This window comes from Mastigoproctus giganteus, chromosome 12, assembly GCF_048544385.1.
Source record: "Mastigoproctus giganteus isolate SK-2022 chromosome 12, ASM4854438v1, whole genome shotgun sequence".
In the NCBI taxonomy this organism is placed as follows: Eukaryota; Metazoa; Arthropoda; class Arachnida; order Uropygi; family Thelyphonidae; genus Mastigoproctus; species Mastigoproctus giganteus.
This window is the reverse complement of record NC_143586.1, coordinates 145741499-145767562: the sequence shown is the minus strand read 5'-3', so window position 1 is coordinate 145767562 and position 26064 is coordinate 145741499. Positions and strand designations below refer to the sequence as shown.

At 35.6% G+C, this 26064-nt stretch overlaps 1 protein-coding gene across 1 annotated transcript in view; it reads left to right on the top strand.

The window, feature by feature from the left end:
- LOC150077486 (ferredoxin-fold anticodon-binding domain-containing protein 1-like) overlaps positions 1–26064 on the top strand; it is a 39251-nt gene that overhangs the window by 9390 nt on the left and 3797 nt on the right. The window contains exons 4-6 of the mRNA XM_090385918.1: positions 3577–3733; positions 13744–13944; positions 17324–17497. Of these exons, the coding sequence (XP_090242044.1) occupies positions 3577–3733; positions 13744–13944; positions 17324–17497 (532 nt within the window). The remainder of the gene's footprint in view (positions 1–3576; positions 3734–13743; positions 13945–17323; positions 17498–26064) is intronic.

Sequence of the window (26064 nt, the reverse complement as noted above, 5' to 3'; positions counted from 1 at the left end):
CTTCCACAACGACAGATGGAAGTTTGTTCCAGCAATTAACCACCCGCTGGCTAAAGGCAAATTTCCACACATCTATTCTACATCTGTCTTTTCTTAATTTGAATTTATGCCCCCTTAGGTTCGTAATCTGAACAAGTGGAAGGATCCCATCAGAATTCAGCGTGCTCAATCCATTCAAGGCCTTATATACCTCAATCAGATCACCGCGCAGGTGCCTAGTCTCCAGCCACTGCAATTTGCAGAACTTAAGCCTCTCTTGGTAAGAGGATCCCTTCATTCCCCTCACCAATCTTGTTGCCCTTCTCTGTACCTGCTCAAGTAAATCTACATCCTTCCTAAAATGAGGTCTCCAGACCTGTACGCAGTACTCAAGGCGTGGCCTGACCATTGCCTTATACGTACAGGTCTGGAGACCTCATTTTAGGAAGAAAGACCTCATTTTTGCTAGCAGGGAAAAGGAGGATAATCACCTCCTTTTCCCTGCTAGCAAAATTCCTATATATCATTGACAAAACCCCATGACCTGCCCTGGCAGCCTGTCTGCATTGCTCAGAGAACTTCATATCTGACTGCACAATTACTCCCAGGTCTTTTTCATTTTCTACCACCTTAAGTGTAGTACCACACAGTTGGTACGTTTCTCTGGGGTTATTTCTACGCATATGCAGTACTTTGCATTTGTCAAGGTTAAACTTCAGTTGCCACTTCTTAGCCCATCTGCCCAAATTATCTAGATCCTGTTGTAATTATAGACCTGTAAGCTTGATGTCTGTTCCAGGAAAAATTACAGATTACCTACTGTGATGTAGTCACAAAAAATAAACTGGAAGCCAAAAATAATTTTGATGTCATATACAGTACTTATATTTCATTAAATTTTTTGATACTGTTTCATATGAAAATACTGTTTTACAAATTGTAGTAATGTGCTATTAGGGGCAAGTTACTTTTGTGGATAAAGGGATGGTTGAGTGACAAGAGACAAAGATTTGTTATTAATCACCACTGCTCTTCATGGACTACTATTACAAGTTGAGTTCCTCAGGATTGAGTACTGGGCACCTTATTGTTTTCAATGTTTATTAATGATATTCATGATTTATTATTTGAATATTTATGCACAGTATCTCAAGTTTAACATCCGAGTTTTCTGATGATACAGAGGTTGGTGGGCGATTAATAACAGTAAATAACAGTGGGGTGGTTAATAACAGGAATCAGGATATGCTACTGTAATAAGACCTAAAGAAACTAGGGAGATGGGCTGAGAAGTAGCAGCTGAGGTTTGATAAGTGCAGGGTGCTGCATTTGGGTAGCAGTAATTCAAGAATAACATACCAGTTGGGTAGTACCACACTCAAGGTAATATAGAACAAAAAAGACACAGGAATAATTGTACAGTCTGACATGAAGTTCTCTGAGCGGTGCAGACAGGATGCTAGGACAGCTCATGGGAAGTTCTGTTGATGATATATAGGAAATTTTCCAGCAGGAACAAGAAGGGTGATTTCCTCCTGTATAAATCAATGATTTGGCTGCATCAGAGTACTGTATACAGGGCTGGAAGCTTCATTTTAGGAATGATATGGATCTGTTGGGATGTGTGCAGAGAAGAGTAATAAGATTAGTCTGGGGCACAAAGGGTACTCTTATCAAGAAAGAAAGACTTCAGTTTTGTAAATTGAATTATCTGGAAACAAGGCATCTGTGATATGATCCAATTGGAGTGTTTATGGTTTTAAATGGATTGAGTAAACTAAATATTAATGGCATCCTTGCCCTTTTTCAGATTTGCCCATTAGGATGGTTACAGGAGAGGTGCACAAAATTTTATTTTGGCCAGAGAGTAACTGATCATTGGAATAAACTTGCCATTTGGTGTTGTGGAAGGTTGGGGGGGGGTTAGTTTGAATAAATGTAAATTAGACATATTCTTTACTTTTGAATAAATGTAAGGTATAATTAGACAAATGATGTTGGTAGGTTTTTTTTTTTTTTTTTGACGGATATATATATATATATGCACATTTGTATATATCTGACCTTCAAGAGTACTTATGTATAAATATGTTTTTCAGGATTGTTTCAAATAATGCCAGTTTATATACAAATTGTCTTAATCTTCCAGTGAGTACTTCTCTATACAATGTCTAACCTTAGACTCACAGAACCAAATTTTCTGCTTCCTCATTTATCTTTTCTACACTTTCCTCGGGAACAACCTTCGTTCACATGTATTTTTTTGAATATTATGATCTACAGAAATTCAAGTCACTAATGTGAGAATAAGTGTCTTTTCTTTTCAACCCATGTACAGTACAAATTACTGTAGGTTCTAATACTGTTCATGTTTGTAGTTTTCATAAAAAAAGAAAAGAAAAAGAGTAACATTATGTATTCAGGCACAATGTCACCATCCAAGCTAACAGCAGTTCTTTCCATGCTCCATACAAACTTTGCATTTGCATATGATTTATATAAGTAAGACAAACAGCTGCTCATTTTCATAGTTGTAGTACTTCTTCACCTGGTGTGGAGTTTTTGGAACTATTTTTGTTTAATTTATCTGCTGCTTATTCCACTTCATCATCAACTTGATAGTATATCAGTATATCTACCAAAGTCTTCTGATAAATATTTTTCACATACAGACATCAGGGTAGGTGAATTTTAATTACAGGCACCTTGTCTGTGATATATGAAAAAACATTTGCTGTCTTGGCAGCTCTTCTGTACTGTTTGAGAAAATTTCATATGGGATTCTGCAATTTCATTATCAGTTGCCATAAGGTTCATTCATGAGCATTAAGATAATTCAGGATTACTATTAATGCAATGTAGAATTGTACCCTCTACAGTAACTTCTATAGTACCCTTAACTGCCATTTTTCAACTTAACTAAATATATGTAGGTTTCATGGAAGCAGTATATACCTTGCTCACAATTGGTCATCATCCTGCCAACCTTTGTATCATTAGAAAACTTTGGCAGGAGACGTTATACCTTCATCAGTGTTATTAATAAATATCAGAAACATTAAGAGATCCCAGTTGCAACTTCCCTTTACTTTGAATGGCAGCCTTTCATAATTGTCCTTTTATCTCCCTTAGTACATTTGCACTAGTGGCATTTGCATTTTGAATAAATTGTTCCAATTTATTCAAAATGGTGTTCATTTGGTACTTTATCAGAATTTTAAATAAAGTAAAAATTATTCTTTTCATCCAGCTCTTTTTCTTCAACCTCATGATTCTTTTTCAAGTTAGTTAAGCATGATTTTCCTTTAACAAGCCCATACTATGTTTCTCATGTAATTCATTCCTCTCCAGATGCTCTTGTAGTCCTTAGTCATGAATTCCATAAAAAAATCCGTGCCATCAAACTTACAGATTTTTAATTGCCAGAACAATTACAGATCTGTAAGAAGCACCCATTATAATAGCAGTTTGTGGCAATCTGCCCGCTGCTTCATTTAATAAATCCCATCACTTCATCATGTCTTTTTTTTTCATATTCAAGAATGATAATTTTTTTCCAGTTCACTGTTGCTGATATTTTTCCTCTTTCTCACTTAGATGGAAAGGTTTTGACAACAGTTGATGCCACTCAGTTACACCTTCATTCAGATTTGAAGGAGGTCAAATTTTCAAGAATAATTTTTAACTTTCCTCATATATGTTCTAAGATGAAACTTGACAGAAACAGAAATTTGCTGAGGAATTTCTTTGTTAGGTATTGTATACTTTTTTCCTTTATTTGCTCAAATTTGATTACTTTTTTTGTAATTAAAATTTAAACAAGTTAAGTATACACATTGTATTATATTTCACACACAATTGAATTCCTTTTTATAAATTAATTGAATTTTTCCTTTTTCCATGATTAATGGAATTGGAAATTAAATAACTAATTAACTTTTCATCATTTAATTAATTCGTCTCTTATACATTATCATAACCATTCTTGGATATATGTTTGTTCATATTTATGTAGCCTTGAGTTTCATCAACAAAGATAAATTATATAACATTCTAAAAGTTTATTAACCTAACTACATTAATATAACATTCTAAAAGTTTATTAACCTAACTACAATTTAATAGGTTAATTTTTAAATATAAATTTATGTAATTTATGAAATTGATGCCATTTTCACAAATGACTTGTATTGCAACTTGGAATATTATAAGCATAATGATACCAGTTTAATCAGTAGGATAATGGATAAAAGAGTTTCATATCTGTATTTTTTACTTTGGATATATGTAATTAAATTCAGACATTGGCATTTTTTAAAATTTTTTTATCCTTCATTTCAACTTTTCCTTGATTCTTTTGTGAGAAAAATTGAACAAAATGATATAAATAAGAGATATTAGAATTAGCATTAGTAAAGGAACATGATGCAAGAAAGCAAGCTTACATAGCATCAGCCAAAAAAAAAAAAAAAAAAACCCTTCTCATTTCACCCATCCACTTGCTCGCTCCAAATGTTTGTCTAGTTCTGACTTGAATCTATCTAAGCTATCAATGTCTGCAATGACAGATGGAAGTTTGTTCCAGCAGTCAACCATCCGCTGGCTAAAGGCAAACTTCCACACATCTATCCTACAACTGTCTTTCCTCAATTTGAATTCATGCCCTCTTAGGTGATTATTCTGAGCAAGAGGAAGAATCCCATTAGCATTGAGCATGCTCAAACCATTCAAGGCTTTATACACATCAATCAGATCACCTTGCAGGTGCCAAGTCTCCAGACACTGTACTTTGCAAAACTTAAACCTTTCTTCGTAAGAGCAACCCTTTATTCCATTCACTAATCTTGTTGCCCCTCTCTGTACTTCTTCCAGCAGCTCTCCATCCTTCTTCAAATGAGGCCTCCAGACCTGTATACAGTACTCAAGGTGTGGCCTGACCATTGCCTTATACAAGGGGATAATCACCTCCTTATCCCTGCTAGAAAAATTCCTGTATATCATTGACAAGACACCATGAGCTACTCTTGCAGACCATCGCACTGCTCAGAAAACTTCATATCTGTCTGCACAATTACCCCCAGATCCTTTTCATTCTCTACCACTATCAGTGTAGTACCACACAGTTGATATATTACTCTGGGGTTACTGCTTACCATAGGCAGTACTTTACATTTTTCAATGTTAAACTTCAGTTGCTACCTCTCATTCATTAATCATTCATCTTGAAAGGGGGTTGATACATGCCAAGGAGTTGAATGAGTGTTGACAGTCAAATTACACTGTGCTGCCACTTTATTTTATTAGGTACACCTACCTAGTAGCATGTTGAGCCTCCTTTAGCCTTCAAAACAACCTGAATTCATCTAGGCATGGATTGAACAAGATGCTGAAAACATTGTGCAGAAATGGAGTACCATGTAGTTCCTTGAGATTCGACGGAGGTGTAGGCCTGCAGCGAACAGCCCTTTCCAGCTCATCCCCAAGATGTTCATTAGGATTGATATCCGTGGAGTGAGTGGGCCACCGTAGCAAAGAAAAGTCGTTGTCATGTTCCTGGAACCATTCCATAGTGATTCAGGCTTTGTGCACCGGTGCATTATCCTGCTGTGCATTATGTAGCCATCTGACTGAGGATAAACTGTCAACATGAACGGATGCACTTGGTCAGCAACGATGTTTAGGTACGGTGTGGCATTCAGACGTGAACCTATGGGTATCAATGGACCCAACGTGTACAAAAAAACATTCCCCACACCATAACATTGGCCCCGAGTGCCAAGCGATAGTGTCCAAGCGATTTTCCTAAGTGATATATAGTGCTCTTTCTAAGTGATTTCGTTATATTTTCTTTCCAGTGCTTTTCTCATCCTTATTTCTTTATAAGTGGTTCTGTACTTAACAGGTCCTAAGTAAGAACCCAGAAAGGAAAATTACCTTTCTTTTCCTAGTATATTTATTAATTTTCGCACTAACAAACTAACCTCTCCAACCGCTTGGCCACTAGGTGGCACTGCTCCTGCCTCCACGTGGCGGGGCTGGAAGTCTGGGAGAAGAAATCCACTCTCCCAGGACTAAAAGGAGCAACGATGGACAAAAATAAACAGTCCTCGTGTGGATCTTATGATTCAGAACTAGACAAACATAATCCAGATCATGACGACACAAATGTATCCCATGCTAAGAGACAAAAAAAAGAAGGAATGGATAAGATCACACCACTCTTTCTAATACTACACTCCTCCACAGACCAACCACTGAGTAAGCTGTCCCCATTTTTGATACAGAAATGTCTCGAAAATGTGGCTGGCCCTCCAAAAATGGTTCGGCGATTAAGATCCGGAGATTTATTGATCGAAATGACCGAACATCGACATGCTGAGAGGCTATTGAAAATATCTACTTTCGGTGGAATTCCCACGAAGGTTACCCCACATGCCACCTTAAACTCCTCTAAAGGGGTAATATCAGAGTGGGATTTATTAAACGTATCAGAGGATGAACTTGTGCATGAACTAAGAGATCAAAATGTAGTACAAGCCAAAAGAATTGTGATTAAAAGAGATGGAGAACCTGTTCCCACACGCACGGTGATCCTAACATTCAAAACACCAAATCTGCCTACTTCTATTAAAGCTGGTTATCTTCGATGCCAAGTAAGACCATACATTCCAAATCCAGTCCGGTGCTTTAAGTGCCAAAAATTTGGTCATTCCCAAGCTGTCTGCAGAAGTGTAGCCACTTGTGCTAACTGCGGCTCAAAAGAGCATACACACACAAACTGTAACACTGAAGTGCAAATTTGTCCTAACTGCCATGGTAACCACTCTGCCTTCTCTAAGGAATGCCCTCAATGGAAAAGAGAAAAGAATATTCAAAAATATAAGATAGAGCAGAAAGTATCCTATCAAGAAGCTAAAAAACATTTTACAGTACCTGCTAAGTCACCTACATATGCTTCAGTTACCCAACGGCTACGCTCAGTAGAAACTCAGACAGACTGCTCAGTCCCTCCAAATATCTCAATATCTGGTTGGGCTAAATCGCTCCTCTCCTCATCAAAGGAAAAACCTACTCCTAAATATGCTACTCGAGAAGCAAATACTCCTGTAACAATACCTCCAGATAAGAAGCCTAATGAACAACCAAATGAACGAGCCAAGACTCCTGAAAGAAGCAACACTACTAAATTTATATCCGATACCATGGATATTGATGAAAAGATAGATGAAGATGATTCAATTCTTGAGATTCATCCAGAGGATGACATTGACACGGGTAGGCCAGTCTTCCCAAAAAAAGAAAAAGCAAAAGTAGACAAGCGCAAACAAAAAAATCCGCCGTAAGAAACCAAACCCTCCTTTTAAAACCGAACAATGCACACAGTAATTCAATGGAATTGTCGCGGATTTCGTGCTAATATCGATGACCTCTACGATCTCCTAAGTGAATATAAGCCCGTTGCAGCATGCATACAAGAAACAAACCTGACGAATGCAGTATCTATAACAGTTAAACGCTTCACCATGTACAGAAAAGATAGAAACTGCTCTAATGCAGCACACGGAGGAGTGGCGCTGTTAGTAAACTCTTCAATTCCCTCCAGACCTGTTCCCTTGCAAACACCGTTGGAGGCAGTTGCAGCCCGTATCACCATAGGCATAACGATAACTTTAATCTCATTGTATCTGTCACCAAACCACGCTTACACCCTTGCTGATTTAGATGACCTAGTAGGACAAATACCCGCTCCTTTCTGTATTCTGGGTGACTGGAATGGCCATAACCCTCTATGGGGTTCTCAACAACTTGACTGCAGAGGGAAAATAATTGAGAAATTCTTGGACAAACACAATCTAACTATTTTAAACACAGGTGATCACACATATGTTCATGTACCATCTGGCTCAAGCTCTGCCATTGACCTAACAGTATGTTCTCCAACAATATTTCCTCTCATTGACTGGACAGTTACTGACAATCCTCTTGGTAGTGATCACTTTCCGATCATCTGTAATTTCTGTACAAGTTCTCCTCCGATCAACAGAATTAGAACAATTTGGAAATTTGACAAGGCCAACTGGGCTAAATATCAAGAAATAGCTCATTTAGATTCCACTATCATTGCTACTGACAAGATAGATTCTGCAGTAAGCTATATCACAGAACGAATAATGACAGCAGCTGAATCCGCTATCCCAAAATCATCATTTAAAATCCGACTCCATCCAAAAATGTGGTGGACCGAAGCATGTAGCATTGCTAAAAGAGAAAGAAATAAATCCTGGAATCAGTTTAGAAAACATCCAACCACAGCCAACCTCCTACAGTTTAAAAGAGCAAGGGCTAAGGCTCGTTATATAAGACGAATGAGTAAAAAAGAAGCATGGTCACGCTATGCTGCCACAATAAACAGATTCACAGATACTGCTACAGTTTGGAAAAAAATCAAACGTATCAATGGCAAATACCCACTTGTTACTTCCCCGATTCTATTTCTGAAAGGAAAGGAAATTTCTGAACCTGAAGAACTTGCTAATGCATTTGGCTCGTCTTTTGAATCACTCTCAGCTGTTTCCGCCTATGAACCAGCCTTTCAGATGCTAAAACAAAATACAGAAAAGTATAAACTGAATTTTAATACAGCTCTCAAACATTCATACAATCTGCCGTTGACCATGACTGAATTGCTTAATGTGCTCACAAAAGTGAAAAACAGTGCCCAGGTCCTGATGGAATTTATTACTCAATGATTTCCCATTTAAGTGAAAGATCATTAAGTGGTCTCTTACTACTCTATAATAGAATTTTTTTAGAGGAATATTACCCCACCAGCTGGTGCCATTCTTATGTGCTAGCCTTCCCGAAACCAGGAAAAGACCATACAAACCCAACAAACTATCGACCTATCTCCTTAACAAGTTGCTTAGGAAAAACAATGGAAAAAATACTTAACACCCGACTAACGTGGTATTTGGAGACTCAAAACATTCTGAGTCCAAGCCAGTATGGTTTTCGGAGAAGTAGATCGACGCTTGACCTCATTATCAAAGCAGAAGCAAATATTCGGAACGCCTTTCTAAGAAATGAACACTTTGTTATGATATGCATTGACATCGAGAAAGCATTTGACACAACTTGGCATTATGGGATTCTTCGAGACTTACATAAATCTGGTCTTCGGGGTCATCTCCCGAAATTCATTCAGAACTTCCTATCTAACAGATCCTTCCAAGTCCTCTACCACTCGTCACTTTCTGGCACATATGTTCAAGAAGAAGGAGTTCCCCAAGGCTCAGTGCTAAGTGCAACACTTTTTGCCATCAGGATCAATTCTATAACCAATTGTATACCTAACACAGTTGATGCATACCTGTATGCTGATGACCTTGCCATCTCATGTCATTCTCAAAATATGCGACTTATTGAGAGACAACTACAAGTCACCATTAATAGAATAGTCTCTTGGGCCAAAATCAATGGCTACAGAATTTCTAAACCGAAAACAACTGCAGTACACTTCTGTCGTAAACGTACATTGCATCCTGATCCAAACCTTCAGTTAGACTCCCATTGTATTACATTTCAACCAAGCACTCGTTTTCTTGGTATAATACTTGATAAAAAATTAAACTTCCTTGAACATATAAAATATATTCGTACCAGCTGCCTTAAGAAACTAAATATTCTCAGAGTAATCTCCTCTATGTCATGGGGTGCAGATCGGTACATGTTGCTACATTTATACCGCTCATTAATTAGATCCCGCTTAGACTACGCATCACCTGCATACGCCTCAGCCAGGCCAAGTGTACTGAAATGGCTTGACCCCATTCATCATAGTGCACTTCGAATAGCACTGGGTGCCTTTCGTACATCTCCCATTTTAAGTCTATATACGGAAGCCAATGAACCGCCACTAGACCTTCGGCGACAAATTCTTCTCCTAAATTATGCTGCGAAAATCAGCAGCTTTCCACAACACCCGATATGGCAATATCTCTTCAGACCAAAATGGGAAAACCTCTATCGTACTAAATCACGTATCAACAAACCATCTGGCATTAGGCTTCAAGCTCTAAACACTAGCTGGGGACTCAACATGAATGACATAATGCAGGATACTAGCATGCAAATCCAGCCATGGCAAATACCCACGATAGATATTGAAAAATACTATCAGAAATGGGGAAAGAATAATCTTCCAGATATTAACATCAGACAATTACATCTGGCCCACTCAATTCAGTTTAGCAGTTACGTGCAGCTATATACAGATGGATCCAAGACTGCCAGTAAAGTTGGTACAGCTGTAGTCCTGCCGGATGCTATCATCGCTAAACAGCTCCCTTCAGAATGTAGTAATTTTACTGCTGAGTTGTATGGTATTTTACTAGCCCTGGAGAAAATAAAAGAAGCCTCATATACTCAATCCATAATCTATACCGATTCATTAAGTGCTGTGAATTGTATACAAGGTAAACGCCCCAACAGTCATCCTTTGGTACAACAAATCTGGACTCAGTTAATGGCAATTCATGCACGTGGTCACCGCATAATTTTTTGTTGGATTCCTGGACACTCTGGAATCCCAGGAAATGAACAGGCAGATTTACCTGCCAAAAATGCTTCCAATCCTATTTCTTCCAATTTCAGGACACCTTATGTTGACTTTAAATCCATTATACAGCAGACCTCTAAAGAACAGTGGAAACATATATGGGAAAAAGAAACAAATAATAAACTTTTTGAAATAAAGAAAGAACCCAAACAGTGGCGCTCCAGTCTGAGAGGAAATAGAAAAGAAGAAACTGTACTAGCACGACTGCGCATAGGTCACACATACCTCACTCACAGTTATCTATTAAGAAAGGAAGATGCCCCACAATGCAGTTACTGTTCATGTCCACTCACTGTAAAGCATATCGTTATCGAATGCCCACTATATCTAAGAGAACGAAAAACTGCTTTCTTCTTACTTTTCAAAAATTGCAATCAATTAACACTACGTAATATTCTGGAAGATCGTCAAGATATGGATGACGTTTTTGTTTTCCTAAAATCAATTGATAAATATCACCTTGTTTAAATTTTTATCAGAATCAGCATCAACAGCAAAGATATACTAGTCAGAAATCAGTGCATTATAGCCACAGTTGCTGATGCACCAACAAACCTAACAACAACAACAACACCATAACATTGCCCCCACCACTTTGCACAGTAGTCATCAGACATGACAGGTCCATGGATTCATGTTGTTTTCACCAAATTCTGAGCCTTCCATCAACATGATGCTCCAGGAACTTCGACTCCTCAGACCAAGCAACTGTTTTCCAATCCTTGATAATCCAGTGCTGGTGTTGCTGTGCCCACAGGAGGCATGTTCTCTTGTTCTTCATTGATAACAAAGGTACGCGATGTGGCCGTCAGCTGTTGTAGCCCATTCACAACAAAGTGCGACTAGTGGTCCATTGCGATATTTTGTTCTGTGCGCCAAGGTTGTATTCTGACGTGATATGCGACATTGTGGCCCGTCTGTTTGCTTGCACAATTCTAGCCATCCTCCTCTGACCTCTCTCATCAGCAAGTGATTTTCTTCCACAGGAGTGCCATTGAGAGGATGTTTTCTGTTCATTGCACCATTCTCGATACACCCTTGAAACTGTGGTGCGTGAAAAGTTCAGGAGAACTGCCGTTTCAGAGATGCTTTGTTCAGCATATCTTGCTTTTTTTTTTTTTTTTGATTTGGTAGTTGTTGGCGCATCGGCTTCTGTGGCCATATTGCACCTCCCAAGGTTTTTGCAGTACTTTGATCCAAGCCCGAGGCGGGAATCGAACCCGCGACCTTTGGGTTGCCGGGCAGGTACTTTACCCACTCGGCTAGCCCGGTCGGCTACATATCTTGCACCTACTACCATGCCACATTTGAAGTCCATTGGATCACTCCGTTTCCCCATTCTTGCTACGATTTGTACACTTAACTGATACTAGAAAGGTTGTTCTGCTGCATTTATATCCGCAACTGTGGTCATGTGACTTACAATGTTGTGGGACAAACCATTTGTGTGCACAGCAGGGGTGTGCTTAATAAAGTGGTAGCACAATGTATATAAAATATAATAATAATAATAAATATATAAATAATATAATAACATATGATTAAAAATATAACTATGAATATTGGCCTTGTTAATTTTCAGTTTTAGCAATTTGGTATGTGAATTTTACTGCTAGGTTGCTGCTATTACCATAATCCATTGAATGGTCATTTCCCATGACATACCTGCATCGTGCTGCTAATAACAATAGTTAATGCTCTATCATTCAGCTACCTGCAGTTGACTGACAGATCGTCCATATTGATGGTATCAGGGCCCTTCCAATCATTCCACTGATTTTTGTAAAACCAGTGGAGTGGATATTTAAAACATCAGCATCATCATGGGTAAAGTGGGCAGGTGCACTATTTTTCATAAACCCAATCCTCTGCCATTTTCAAGGGTATTTCTTTCAATAGCTTTCACAAATTGTTTTGCAGAAAATGTAGGTATGCCATTTCTGGATGCCTTGCTAATAAAAAATAAGGGCCAATATGATAGTTCCAAGAACATCACACCAAACATTAAAGGAAAAGGTGCAGTGATAATGAGTACTGACAATTGTATTTTTTTTTTTTATCCATAATCTGGTTACAGATATCAACTTTATTGATATGTGTAACCTGATGATTATGGATAAAATGGATGAATCATCTATAACCAGAACATGGTTGAGACGTTGAGGGTACATAGCAAAATGAACTACTGACAGAATTTCTTTATTGATATCTTGTAGCAACAAATTTTGTGCAGGCATACTGTGAAATGGATATAATATTTCTTCCGTGTGCATACAGGTAGATCATTTATGTAACCTGTCACCCATTTATGTAACCCTTCTGGTAGGAGATACTTTTACAGCACTTTTCAACATTTCTAATTTGTCGAAATCTCCCTCTAGTAGTAGTATTTATTCTTAATGGATTCAATCTCTCTTTCTCTCTCACACACACACACACACACACACACACACACACACACACACACACACACACACACACACACACACACACACACACACACACACACACAGTTGTATGTCCAGAGCCACAAATGTTTTAAATTTGGTAATCATTGAATTCAAAAATTTTTCGGCATATCTGTGAGCAGCAGTCACAGACTTCTTAATGAACCTCCATAAATTATATATATATTAAATTATCAGCAAAATTAAGCAAATTTTTAGTGTCTTTAAAACCGATAATATGGTCTCTTTCATATTATCAATTTAACAAATGCTGTATAAACTACAAGGTGGTTTCATGGAACCTGAAACAAATAACAGACTCAGCTACACTGATCACTCACAACTGAGTAATTGAGGTATTTAAGGCTTTGAATGGATTAAGCAAACTCAGTGATGATGGCATTCTTCCTTTTGCTCAAGCTACAGACACGAGGGGATATATATTCAAATTGAGGAAGGATGGTTGCAGGATAGATATGTGGTTTGCATTCAGCCAGCAGATGGTTGATTGTTGGAACAAACTTCCATCTGTTGTCATGGAAGTATGTGGTTTGAATAAATTCAAGGAAAACTAGACAAACTAGACTGCTTTTATAGGTACTGCTTTCTTGCATCATATACTACTACTACTAACAATAATAATAATAATTTTTATAATGTCTTTATAATATTTAGAAAGTTAATATGTAATTTTTTTAGTGCAAGTAAAATTCTGCACAAGAGAGGTGAAATACTGGTTACACTTTGTGAAGGTCAAGGGGGAACACCAGTAGATGCTTTCCGGGAATGGCACAATACTTGGCAAGTAGTTCTTATGGCAACATGTGCAGACTTAATCCTACATAAGGTTATTCCTTTTAAGCCTGCTGATTATCCTGGTTATCAGTGTACTGGCTATAGGTAAGATCAAATCATATCTCCCTTATTGCTTTAATTTTTGTTTATATGTCTGTATTCATAGATGAATATCTATATCAATGAGAAATCCAAATTCTCTTAAAGTTGAATATCTACACTCAGTTCAAAATAGAAAATGCTAACATGCCCAAGGAGAGACACCACTTTTAAATATAAAGTTTTATTTTGGAAATATTGTTTTATGAAATATAAACAATTCAAAAATTCCAGGCAAAGGGTTGTAGTAATTATTAGAGATATGGAACCAGGATAATATACATAAAGTGGAAGTATTTCACTTGAAGAAAGAATGTAGTCAAAAACTGAGAAAAAGAAAGAAAAAATTATAGAAGGAAAATGTTGAGAACATATTTCTGTGTTTAGCTTTTCCAAAGGCATTTAATGACTGTTGAATGGCAGATTTGGCGCCTCAGTAGCCAGGTGGGAAGGAGCAGCAGTGCGAAGCACATGCTTCTTGATTAGACCGGGGTTCGAGCCCGTCACCACCAAATACGGAGGATGCGGGAAGGTCAGGGAATGACCACCGCATATCCCGGAGCAATATGGCCTTAGTTGCTAATGTTCCTAAAAACCAAAAATAACAAATAAATAACGAATGGCAGATTGGAAGATGTACAACATTTTGAGACAAAGCTGATAAATGATCATTTACAACTGGTGAAAGGCTGAACGTTAAGGAAATATGTGTTATGAAGAAGTTTGTATGCAATTTTTCTGAAAAAAAATTTCAGAAAAAAAAAAAATGTTTATGCAGAACAGATGTGGTGGCTCTCCCCATATTTATTTTACTGGTTCAGTCGTATTTGGGTTTCCTATACCCATTCATAAAGGGAAGAGTCCTTGTGATCTTTGTGGGAATGCCATTAGAAGAATTCGTAGTTAAATGCTTTTTAACTTTCTGGCACTAGCAAAAACGTTTTGGTGCTAGACTGCAGTAGTATGAATTTTCTGTAATTGGGATGTGAGATAATGAAATTGAAGAAAAGAGGAAAAGGATATTGCCTAGAGTTTTCTCAGAAGTAAAGTGAAATTGGGCAGTTTTATTCATGGAATTTATCACAAAATTTCTGGGTATTCTAAATAGAGGAGGGGAAAGTCAACATCTAATTCCCCCCCCCCACACACACACACTCTGTTGTTTAAGTAAGCAACATTATTTTAAATGGAAATAGTACATGGTATTCCATAGCAAATATAGGAATACAAAGAAAGGCACCATTAAATCATGTTAAAATGTTGAGAATGTTTATTGGAACAGTTACAAGAGAACAAGATAACTGCCACAATACAGGTACTCAAGAACCCTGGAGTTCTTTTTTAAAAATTTTATCAGATTTATTTATTATTTTCTCTCTCCTATGTTCCAGGTATTGCTGAAATTTCTAACTGAAATCACTCTACCTCTTCAATTGCACCGCTCAAAGAAAGTCCCCACGTTTCTAGTTTCATTATAAAATTAGGTAACCAAGCAAAATGAGTCTCGATGAAGAGCAGATATTCTTCTAACCAAACAATTGCCTTGGCAGCACAAATAGCTGGTGCATCTTCAATATACAGCACATTGACAACTTTATATAGAATCAAATTTTCGGCCTAAAGCAATGCAACATGTAACCATGTTCTCCACCTTGTCAAAAGAGGCTCATGGAAGAGTAGGGCCGGGTTCTTTGTAAATAGCTAAGCAGCAGCTATGGATATAGGGGTTTTTATTTAATTATTTTTATACAAGAAGTGACTTTATTAAATTTATCAGAAGTTGTTTCCATAATTGTGTCTGCTAACAAGTTATCTATGCCTCAAGATAACAGAGAAAAAAAGTTACTTTTCTCATCAACAAGAAGAGAAAAGTAACTTTTCTCTCCCTTTATGTATATGATCTTAGTTAAAAGCAGTTGATCTGGCAGTCTTACTTATATTTTCTTTCTTTCTTTCTGTCTTTTGGCACAGTGTGTAATGTTTGTTTTTCGTGTGTTGGGTGTTTTGAAAGTTTTTTCCAACATTCTTTTCCTAAACAATGCAAAAGACAATGCTGCCATCCTAATAAAATCTTTTTTTGTGATGACAATCTACAATTCCATATATATAATAGTAGATTTGTTTTTTGACATTTTGATAAAAAGCTCCAACTGCATGTTCTGCATTTTTTATAGAAAAATTGATCTGTTCACGATACATATAAAAATAATGTACAGTAAAATCTAAATTTAATGAATTTTGTAAATAACTGATAACGGTGGCTCAACTAGGTTGTTGGTCCCACATGAACATTTTCACCCACATTATGGGACCTAGTGACATAACTGCCTCAGTCTGATGGTATTTACCATCACTTAAAATATTTTCATAATAAAGCAGAGTGCGGGAGCCAGGATTTTTCTCACTATTGCTTTCCATCACCCTGCCAAACATGTTAGGCATTAGTAGAGAGTAATCTGAACCTCCACTGAGGGCACTTGAGGGAGAGCTCTTCAAACTCCAAATAAGCTTTAGTCACAGTTTCCACTACCACTGTGCAACACAGAAAAATGTCACATTTATTGCACATATTGCACACAATACGTGCAATAAAATCTAGCATTACAACATTTTAATGTTTTTAATTTTATACCACAACACTTTTTCATAACACTGTGGCAACTATGGAGAATATGTATAGTTCTTTTAAGTGTCATGGACTATCAGATTTAGTGACCAAGCCTTACACCAATATAGTCCATTAAATCAAGTTTTTGCTGTACTTACATGTCCTGTGATATGTGGTAAGGGAATTAAAGAACTACGCCATTAATGTTTTCCATGCTAATGTTATTGTGATATTATGTTGTTTCAATAATTGAAATAATGTTTTCAAGTTTGATGTCTGATAAACTGAACAAATTTATGAAATATGCAGTGTTGCCAGTAATATTTCTGTTATATGCATTTTTATACGCTAATGATTAAAATGGCCACAATATATTTGCATATGCACATATATGAAAATGCATATAATCTGATGTCTACTCATAAGACAGCCAGATTTATCATAAAGTTTTTAAATATTCAGAAGTATCGGCAACCACTATCAGCAAATACATCACTGACTACTATAAACTGAGAGATATTTTTACATTAAATATCAGTTTAATAGCAACTACTTACAATGGGCATCAGTGGACATAAACCTGCAAAAATTAACTTATATAAATTTTTGGTTTTAGGGCACAGAAAAAAAATTAATGATCTGTTTATTACACTAAATATGTAATTTAATAAATTTTATTGTGATGTTTTTAATTTTACCTTTTATTAAAATGCTAAATGATTCTTGTAATATATGATTTTTCACTTTGTTAATTTATTTATTTAATTATGTTTTTAGAGGCATGGACAAGCCATTTAAATTAGGAGGAGCAAAAACTCATATATTCATAAAAGGAGCCTCTGAAGATATTACAGAATTAAAGTTGTTATGCCAGCAAGATCTCTTAGATTCTGTTCAGTTGCCTGAAGGAGTTTTTCAAATTCCTCATTATTTTTCTGAAAAAATCAGAAGGTAGTTTTTTTTTTTTGTTTTTATAATACTAGTTGGATTAAGTTAGCTAATGCAGTTGAGCTCAGTTACAACAAGATCCAAGGGACAGATGGAAAATCCTTGTTAATATGTTCCTGGTAAACATTACAACACTTTTCTGGAAGTGCTGTAATGGTATGAAGAATAGTAAAGCAGAATAAATGTGTAGGACCTATGTTATATAGAGGTAAAAGTGTTCAAAGGGATTCTCAAAGAATGCTATGCAAGAGTTTCTGCTTACAACTTCTGGTTTCTCAGTTCTTTGGTAGTCGTATTGCATGGTGTTTTATCTTTCATTGGTTTTTATTGTACTTTATATAAACATTAACCAAATGTATATATGTACCTAGCAATTATTTTTATGTTATTTTTTTTAAATTCTGATTCTGTTGTTATTATTTTTTTAATTATGATTGTTTTTATGGTTTTTTTTTAAAATTGCATTTCTATTTAACAGTGTAATTCTTTAATTCTAAATTATTCTATTTAAGTTCTTTAGTGTAATCACAATGAGCATTGGGCCATATATGAGATTTTTCATCCAAATGGATTAAAAATTCTCTGATGCAGTTAACATGTTAACTTTTATTAAAAATGAATATAATGCTTTGTTTAGCATTAGTAGTGGCATATGATACAAGAAAGCAAGGTTATTCAGCATTAGCCAAAAAGAAAAACCTTTCGCTTTACCCATCACTTCCCTCCAATAGTTTGTCTAGTTCTTCCTTGAATTTATTTAAGCTCTCAACTTCCACAACAACAGATGGAAGTTTACTCCAGCAATCAACCACTCTCTGACTAAAGCCAGACTTTCACACATCTATTCTGCAACCATCCTTCCTGTTTTAATTTATGCCCCATCATGTTAGTCTGAGCAAGAGGAAGAATCCCATGAGTATTGAGTTACTCAGCCTTAACACCTCAATCAGATCACCTCACAGGGGCCTAGTCTCCAGATGCTGCAATTTGCAGAACTGAAGCCTTTCTTTGTAAGTGCACCCCCCTTGGTGCCTCCGTAGCCGGGTGGGCAGGAGCAGCAGTGCATAGCACATGCTTCTTGATTAGACCGGGGTTCGAGCCCGTGACCACCAAATACAGAGGATGCGGAAAGGTCAGGGAATGACCACCGCATATCCTGGAGCAATATGGCCTTAGTTGCTAATGCTCCTAAAAACCAAATAACAAACAACAACAACAAGCACCCCCCTTTGTTTCCCTAACCAGTCTTGTGCCTTTCATTTTGGCAATTTCATCATCATTACAGATAAGCTGGCTGATCACTTATGAGTCCACACAATCAATATAATGCCCAGGAAAATTTCAACTAGTATTCCAAGAGAAGATATGCACACACGAACAAACTCCCATGTAGCTACTTAGAAACAACCATTTCTCAGTGTTGAGTGAAAGTGGTAAATGGTGGCAAAAAATTGGGCACTGCTGTTATGAAAGTAATGTCAAACTTTAAATAGGTTTTTTATCAGTATACAGGAATATTGAATGTACATGGTATCCATAAACCTTTGCAAAACTAAAAAACTTCACTGTTACAGAGAATTCAAGATCTTGGGGTTGTAAATTCATATTACAGGGGAAGAGGTTTAGACTAGGTTGTAGAAAGTTTTCTTGCAGTCAGCAAGTTTTTGATTGCTGGTTGCCTTCACAGGTAGTTGAGGCTGAGAGTGAATGAATTCAAAGGTCAGCTGGATTTACCTGTCTGAGGCAGGTAGCAAATAATATGTATTTTCTTATCTACTTATGTTTTTTTTTTTTTTTTTGTCCAGTGCAGCAAATGCCTGTAGCTTCCTTGCACTATTACTAAAACATTATTACTTGAATAGGATATCTGACAAATTTGAAACCACTTCTGAGTGATAGAAGATATCTTCAAATTTTTATTCAACAGTTGGAAAATATGCATGCTGCAGTAGATGTCAGCATAATCACAATACTAATTATGGAGAAATTTACCAACAAAATTCTATTCCCTTGGTTTTGTTGTTGTTAAGCGACTACTATTAGAGCTCTCTAGCTTGTATGGTTTCATCCTAAGACATCCATAATAACTTACATAACACTCTTGACCTTGATATGTTAAGTGCACGACTGACATATCATATGGATTTCACAGAAGTGTAGTTCTGCTCGGTGGCTTCTTTTTAAATTGTATTTGAAATTTATGCATAACAGCTGATGCAAACTGCAGCTATCATTGAACCAAGCTTAAACCTTTTCACACTGTGTTGAACCACAGTGCCTTTTCAGAGTTGGTAAATTTTGCTGTGATTGCTGTTTTGTGATTCTGTTGCCATCTACTGTAGAGTACACTTTTCTGGTTGGTGAATAAAAACTTGAAGGTATTCTTTTGTTATGTGGAAGTGGTGTTATATTTGTATTGCAAATCAAATAAAAACAAATCATAGTTGTATCATGTTCCCTATTTGTACAGTAATGTTTTAAGTTTTGTAAGGGAGGTTGTGAATACCTTGTTTTGGACATGAAAAAGTAGCATTGTGGGATACTGATCAAAATTATCTATTCAGTCCTTTGGTAGAGTTTTTTTTTTTTTTTTTGAAATAAGTGTATTATATTTGTCTTTCTACACTTTTTGTTTTTTTTTTATTGTATGTAAATATCACAAACTGAATCCTGTATACAGACTTGCTACAGTACTCCTGCCTCTTCTTTTTAATTTTTTTAATTATTCTAGAAACAGCACTGTTCAGGTTGGCAATTTTATTGCCTTGCTGAGTTACGCACAACAGTGGAACTGCATCAGAAAGCCCAAATAAGTTTGTAAACATTTCTTAGTGGAGAAAGTATTAAAAATATTGCGCCATTTCTCCATGAGTAATTCGTGGCCATCACAAGTCTAATTAGTATTACTCTGATGACCTTGATCTTCATTGCCTTCATTGCAAAAGCCTCTTAACCTATGAAAATGCATGTGTGTGTGTGTCAAAGGAATACACTTCCTTTTCCGTAATAGCATATTAATCTTCTTTTCTGGTCCTGCCAGAGAATTGCAATGAACTACTTTATACATTGAACTGTTCTGTTACTAAGGCAAGGAATAAGCATCCTATTGTGGAACACCACATGTTATTTCAGCAAAGTTAAAATGCAAAACCATACAGAAACAGATGAGTCATTAAAAAAAATTACCCTTAAAAGTGTCCAGTCTAAGGAGGTTGAAAATACCAGAAGGATAATTATTCAAGTATCCATGTCCATATTAGAGTGTTTTGGAGAGGTCATCTAACTTGTAATTTCTAATACTTCTTTCCAGGAACCCAAGCCTAAGTGACCATAACAAGAGGTGTACATTAAGAGAGAGATTTCACTGTATTATATTTTAAACATTAGAGAGCCAACCTTGTGTAATATTTTATTATCATATACAGGTAATCCTCATATAACACGTTAGTTTGGTTCCTATAAAATCTCGTGTAGTGCAAAACCATGCTATATGTGACTAAGAACCAGTACAAAAAGGGGGATTACGTTTCAAAAGCTAACAAAAATACATCATTTTATAACTATCAGAAACTTAAATTTTATTAAAAATAGTAATAACTGAACAAACGTCTTACAAACTGTGATACATATATGTCAGATAATGTATGTTCATTTAATTTTCTGCCTCTTCACTTCTGCTAAGTACAATCAAACGAGAACATTTTCTCTGTTGCAGAATATCTTCACCTTCTGAACTTTCTTGTTCAGCATTTAGATTTCGTGTACCTTCTGTTCTCCTTAAAAATGTTAGTAATCTGGGTTTGTTTTCTTTTGCGTGATAGATCTTTGTAAATTGCATGGTACGGAGCTAAGCATTTTTGAAGCTCCCTTTTGAAATTTGTGTTCCTCTCAGTTAAAGGCTCTGCATTCAAAAAAGTAAGATTCTAATTGCTCAGCTAAGTTTATGCCTTCCTGTATGCTTTTTAGTGTACAATTTGGAATTTCAGAATTTTAATCTGCACTATCACCCTCTGAATTGATTTGGTTTATCTCCGATGCCATTTTCACCAAATCTGCTTCACTAGCCTCTTTTCTACCAGTAATTCTTGAACATCTTCAGTAGTCATATCATCAAACCTTCTTAGCAATATTTACTATCACACCAATTCCGTTTTCTGCTGGTTCGACCATATTTCCTGAATGAACTGACTCTGGCCATATATTTTTCAACACATTTTTAACGTTGATGGTTTTATTTCTTTGAGCAATAAAGTTATGATTCCAATAGAGTCCACAATTGAGAAATGTTTCCATGCCTCCATCACTTCAGTAGATTCGGAATCAGTTTTTTCCAAAATCCATTGTAAATTTTCTGATGTTATCAGTTTTAACGGTAGATATAATACCTTGATCTAATGGCTGAATTAAAGAAGTTATATTAGGTCGTAGAAACAGTACTTCAACATTTTCGATGACTTAAATTTTTGGATGGCTTGGAGCATTATCCAATAGTAATAAAATTTTTATTAGATTTTTCCGCTTTAAATAGTTTTCCATAGCTGGCACAAAACAATTTAGAAATCATTATTTTAATAAATTGGCAGTTACCCAAATTATGCCTAAATTCCTTAGGCATAATTTAGGGCCGGAATTTAATTTCCAACAAAGAAATTATTCCAATATGGTTCTTAAGAACAAAGTTTAGTAAAGCTTGGAAGTCTTTTTTTTTTTTTTTTTTTGTGGTCTCAAAACAAGCACAAGTTCAATAGCACAGAACCTAACACCGGGATTTCCAAACAAAATAAAATATGGGAATTTCCCAATAATTTTTTTTGCATAATGACTAGCAAGTCAACAGTGAGGATTCACAAAAAAAAAAAAAAAGAATACAATTGTTGAAAAATTGCATTCAACATAATAATAGTAGGGTTTTCTCTTGCATAAATGCTCAAAAATACCATGCTTTCCAAGGTTTGCTGAAATTCTCTAACTGTGTTATATAAGTACCGTGTTGTGTGAGAATTGTGGAAATTTATCAGTGATGTTAGAGCGAAACCATGCTGTAGAAGTATCATGTTATACGGGGTTGTATTATAATAGTATTAATTAATGGTACAAGGGACTACTCACAAATCATATAACACAGTAATGGGGGCGGGGTCAATAAATTGCAACAGTGTTATGAGTTGGTGTCATGTGTATGTTGCATAACAGGTTTCTTCATTAACCTGGTAGTGGTGGCAACACCATTTATGGCAAATATAGTGGGGCATCTGATAGGTGCCTGAATTCTATTTAATTTTATTGGAAAACATTTTGATTTTTTTTTTAATACTGCTTGATCAATGCAAATATTTCACCGTTTATATTAATAAAATATTAAATTATATTAATTATATTAAAATTTAAAAGTCACATATAATAAATATTGCAATCCATTAGGATTGCAATATTTATTATATATGACTTTTAAATTTTAATAAAAATTAAAAATCTTTAAAACGTAATGTGCATTTTACATCTTTTATTATCAAAAAAATTAATTCTGTTGAAAATTGCAAAAGAGGTTATTCTCTTAGTCTAATTTTTTAGTTTAAAAGACCATTACATGTACCAAATTTAAAACATGATGTATGCATATATTTCTGCTTGTTATGTATGTAAATATTATTAAAAAATTTAAAAATACATTTTAAGTATTTTATCATTATTATTTATTTAATTGTCTCCAGAAATACAAATGGTGTGTATATATATATATATATATATATATATATACAGTAAGTGCCAGTTATAGTGATCACTGGGTTCACAAAAATATCACAGAGGCATTCAATTTTGAATGCCTCTGTGATATTTTTTCCAAAGCACATTTCTGGAGGTTAAATTTATAGAGGCCTCAACCATAAAACAAAAACAGTTTGCAGCTTCTGGTTTATTGGGCTTTTCTGTTAATGCAATAAACAGGTAGTAAACTCAATCTCATTGTATTTGCAATACCAGTAGCTGGAATTCTGTGTTTTCACATTATTATGGTGAAACGTGTTTCCCCCTTCAGTGAAATCTTCCCTTCATTTCTATATCTAAACTTCGTTTCACTTGTGTGTGTCATATTAGTTCCAATTTGTGTGTGTCCTGTACTTTGTTATTGATTGATGCATATCTTTTTTGCTGTGTTTTAAATTTTACTACCCAAAAAAAATGTCAGTGAACAGAAAGAGAATAAATTTGAATGTAAAAGATAAGTAACAAATTATAGAAATGTACAATAAATTAAACTTAGGCAGTATGTCTCAAAGGGAATAGCAGTAAAATTAGGAGTGCCTCAGTCATCTTTATCAAAATTATTAAAATCACGTCACACATTAAACACTAACTTGATTAGTGAAACCAGAAAAAGGAAGTGTGAAGGGAAATGCCAAACAGTAGATGAAGCTCTGTTCATTTGGTTCAAACAGGCCAGCTCATTTAATGCACCAATCAATTGTAGCATTCTTCTTCAAAAAACTAATGATTTTGCTGAATAACTACACAGAGAGTTTAAGGTCACAGACAGATGGCTGACAAGATGGAAGGAGAGGTATGATATTGTTTCAAAAAAAAATTCACGGAGAAAAACAGGATTCCTATGGGTCTGCAGCTGACATCTGGTTGAAAACCTTGACAAACTGTGTTAAGCACTTATAATCCTGTAGACATTTTTAATACAGATGAAACAGGGTTGCATGAGTTTTAAAAATCCCTCTTCTTCTGCAGGAAAGAAGATCAAGGACAGGATTACAGTTCTTTTAACATGCAACATGACAGGAACAATCAAAATGAAGCCATTAGTTATAGGCAAGAGTAAATCGCGTAGATGTTTTAAAGGAGTAAAACAGCTGCCTGTTGAATATGTCAATAATGCCAACGCTTGGATGACAGTTTCTTTATTTGAAGATTGTCTTTGTAAATGGGATTTGCAATTGGATAAAAAAAACAAAAAAATTGCATTGGTTTTGGACAATTGCCCAGCTCATCCAAAGTTGACTTTCAAAAATATTGAATTAGTTTTTCTACCTTTGAATACCATGTCACTGATTCAACCTCTCGACTAGGGAATAATAAAAAGCTTTAAGATAGAATCGGATATGAGGTGAAGAATCATCCAGTCTATAGATGAAGGTTTGGGAATATCATCCGATATTGCAAAGCAGATAACTGTTCTAAATGCACTTCATATGACAATGAGTGCCTGGAAAGAAGCTTCCTAAACCTGCATTAGCAACTGTTTCAAATAATATGGATTAATTATTCATGATGGTCAACTAAGTCACGATACCGATCACGTTGAAAAGCCTGAAAACATGGGTGAACAGGAGTTTAATGAGTGGGTGGACATAGAAGGTGATCTACAAGTTACTACAGCTTTAACAGATGAAGAAATTGCCCAGTCTGCTACTGATAATTTCGCCAAGGAGGAGAAGGAAAATGAAGATGAATCTGAACAAATTCCAGTTACAAAAGGGCAAACTCATGAAGCTATAACTGTCCTGAGGAGAGAGTTGGAAGAAACTGGTGCAAGTGATTGTGAATATAGCCTATTATACAATATTAAGAAATCTATAAATATACTTTGTAGTGATAATTTGAAGCAATCTAAAATAAGTGACTTTTTAAATTATAATCATATTACAAAGTGTTATGTTTAATTAATATGAATATTAAGCTAGGTACGTAGGTATAAATTTATTTTTATTTTGCTAACCTGTGGATAATATTCTTTCGATTTTTACATATCATTAACTTGTAATAAACCTTTGGTAATAATGTGTAAATTTGTGCTTTATATCTTTATTTTTATAGCATCTGGATAATATTTGTCGATTTTTGCCAAATATAATTGATTATAATAAACGGTTCTTATGAGAACCGTTTATTATAATCAAAATTCAATTTGCAAATGTGATCACTATAATTGGCACTTATTGTGTGTGTATATATATATATATATATTTTTTTTTTTTTTTGAAGACAAATGCACAAGGCACAATACATTATGGATTAAAATTAATTTTTAATATCGGTGTAAATACACCATTGTTTACCCATAAATTTAACTACGTAAGTAGTGTAACGGCATCATTTGATTTTATCTCATATTGTGGCTACCTTCACAACAAGATACCAGGTATTGCACTACTTCAAATAAATAACGCTTCTCTAGTAGGAGACTACTGTTATTTATTCTCAGTGGACACCACCACCCAGACGTGTTTCGGAGCTTGTTGCCCTATTTTCCCTCAGGACAGCAGCTATCTGATGTGACATTGATTCAACAAGATGTCGGAAGTATTCGGGAGGTATAGCCAACCAAGCTGTGTGTAATGCAGTCAGGAATGCAGGTATGGAGGCGATTGGCAAATCCAGATGCCTGATATGTCTTTCCATAGTGTCTCAAAAGTGCTCTATGGGATTGATATCAGTGGAGTTCAGAGGCCAATCGATATGCCGAAGTCAGAATTGTGTTCCTCAAACCATTCCTGCACAAGTGCCCGATGACTTGGCGCATTGTCATCTTGGAAGACACCATCGCCATTTGGGAAAAAGTATAA